At 41.8% G+C, this 2,740-nt stretch overlaps 1 protein-coding gene across 1 annotated transcript in view; it reads right to left on the bottom strand.

Moving 5' to 3' along the window:
• The window catches only part of adamts9 (ADAM metallopeptidase with thrombospondin type 1 motif, 9), a gene marked incomplete in the record, with an annotated part of 62,562 nt that overhangs the window by 28,311 nt on the left and 31,511 nt on the right, over positions 1 to 2,740 (bottom strand). Inside the window, 2 exon segments of the mRNA XM_014009865.1 lie at positions 1,994 to 2,161; positions 2,257 to 2,364. Of these exon segments, the coding sequence (XP_013865319.1) occupies positions 1,994 to 2,161; positions 2,257 to 2,364 (276 nt within the window).

Raw genomic sequence — 2,740 nt, 5'->3', positions numbered from 1 at the left:
ATCATTCTGGCTCAAAATAACATTTACACAGTGTGTGAAAAAACATTCAGAAGCAAAGATAAAAAGTTATCTTAAAGTGAGCTAGAATACATAAGTCTGTGAGGAAACATTAAAGTGGAGCTACTGTGCTACAGTTCTGAGCAGCAGTTCTCACTGATTCAACGATTAATAGTTCAGATCTGTGGAAATGCTGTGAACATTTCATTTCTTACATGTTATCAATAYCTCTTCTGTTTGGAGAAACTAAGTTTAAATTTGGCTGGATTCACAAACTAGAGAGACTATTAAGTAGAATGCACTTTTTTTAAGGAAATTGAGTGCTCAGGGAGRACATGCAAACTCCACACATGAAAACTTCAGCCATGCTTTAAACCTGGAACCTTAATGTTGTAAGCAGAATGTCATTGTTTTGTAGCTGTGTTTCCATTGCAAACGTGCACAAAACTTTGTCGATATTCTGTTAATGTCGAAAAACACAGTTTCGCAATTGCGGTGTTTCCATTAAGTAAAAAATGCTATTAACGTCACGCGTGAATACGTTTGTTCTCTCGATAAGTCATTACAAACATGGCGGCAATGGATGTAAACACATAGCATGTTGCTACCGCGACACTAGCGCTCATCATCAGAGGAGACGTCGGAGTCTTATCGAGGCTTTCCAGCAACAAGCCCCTACTTGGGAGCGGCTACGTACAGTATGCTGCGTTTTTGGGAATTTGTAGTCGGTGAGTTTACTTACTTTCTTTTACTACTTCTGTGATTTTTGTACTACTTTTACTTCCTGTTATCTTCTTCTTCATCGTCTTTTTCACCAGTAGAAACAGCCAGTTGTTGATCACGTGATTCTCATGATGCAAAAAAAGTGTTTCCCTTGCAGTTTTGTGAAATACATTCGATGTGGCTGTGGCTGAAAAACCACCTCATCCTGGTGCAAAAACATTTTGTCAAAAAACGTAATTTATTTCGAAATTGACGTGTTTCCATTGAGCAAATATATTTTCAAAATTCTAATTTGCGCATTTTCATGGTCAATGGAAATGCAGCTAGACACAGAAATGTTATTATATAAAATATTAAAGAGTTTTCAGTTATCCATTGCGTTGTTACTCAGGCAGAATTATTACGATCATCTTGCCAGCAGTGCTACAGCTAGTTGCTGCTGCTATTAGCACTTGCCAGTACTCACATAATTCTACGCAAACGGCTTTGTAATACAAAACTGGCTGAAATGAAAAAGTTTGTATGAAGTGTTATTAAATATTGAAATTAGAGTTGACAGCAGCAATTTGGTCTTTGTCTTACTCTAGACATTTTTGCATCGTAAAGCCCCGCTCCATTAGGCCTGGCCTTCCTCTACCCCGGCTCTGGTTGTGTTTGCATTGAGCAGAGAGCTGCCTGGATATGGGCGGGATTATAATCTTATTTTGTTTTATTTGCAACACAATGTTAATGGACTACACTAAACTTGGAGTTAATGTATTAAAGGCTATTCAAGTGTAAACAAGTGTAAAAAAAGTGACTGAAGACCACTCAACTCTATTATGATGCTTAAGTCGAGAGTGCAGGGAGACAGAGGATGCTAAGCTAATGTTAGCTTGTTGTGTGCTAGCTTGCTACAGTTGTTTTGTAGTTCAACTCGTGTGAAAAAAACGTTACAGTTGTTTCAAACAATGCACGTAAGTTACTCTCATCTGCGTGACGTGACTCCCCCAGTCAGTGAACCAATCAATGAGCAGCAGTAACTGACATCAAATCAAGATGAGCCGCCTGGCCCGGAAAGAACCATGGTTCTGGGGTTTCCAGAAATGGGGTGGAACTGGGTCATACGAGCTATTGCAAACATGCTGAGTCCAGGTTTGAAGCCAGGCCCTGGTTGGCCCAATCCAGTGTAAATTATACTCTACTCCTCCAAAATGAGGTCATTCAAGAGACTAACGGCAACAGGTAAGATATTTATGTAGACAAATATAGCGCAACGTGTGTCTTTTCTTACCGGTGTCCATTCCAGCACTTTCCACTGCCCACAAGCTACTACCGAGCAAACCTCCATGGCGGGGGGTTTTGGCAAGTGAGCGCATGCCGACTCCTCTGCAACACCRCCATGGTTGTCACGGCAGCTCACGAAGCGCATCCTCGTCCCTTTGCCACAGCTGGCGCTACACTGTAAGAAGTGAAATGTTACGACACCGGAAACAGTGAACTAAAACTGTTTAGGTGAAAAAATAAAATAAAAATAAAAAAAACGTGTGAACCAACCTGAGCCCAGGAACCAAAGCGCCACTGGGTTTTGAGGCCCTGGTGAGAAGGGACTTTAGTTCCTGGGGGAACTGGGTGACTGCTGGGACACTGAGCTGTTTCACAGTCCTGTGAAAGATGAGACACATATAGCCACTCATGCAGCAATGAACAAAATGAATAAACTGTAACATCTGTCCCTGACAASAAAATACCATGGGTATCAGAGACGACTCCTGTAACAATCATTACCAACTTATACTAGAAATCTTTGGCCTTGTAGTGGGTATGTTTCCCTATCAGCCCACCCCCCACCTTATCTAAACAACATTAACAAGGTCTGCCCTGTCAGTTCAAACTATGGATTGCAGCAGTAACCCACTCAGCATAAAGCCCTGATCCCTGTCATAACAGGTCATAGTGGAGTGGTACTCAGGGCTCCAATGCCCATGCTGGCGTGGTTAGAAACTCCACCCCTAATCCACCCCCTAGTCCCTCACCTTCC

This window comes from Austrofundulus limnaeus, unplaced genomic scaffold (genome assembly GCF_001266775.1).
Source record: "Austrofundulus limnaeus strain Quisiro unplaced genomic scaffold, Austrofundulus_limnaeus-1.0 Scaffold62, whole genome shotgun sequence".
Taxonomy (NCBI): domain Eukaryota; kingdom Metazoa; phylum Chordata; class Actinopteri; order Cyprinodontiformes; family Rivulidae; genus Austrofundulus; species Austrofundulus limnaeus.
This window is presented reverse-complemented; position numbering and strand designations above follow the sequence as displayed.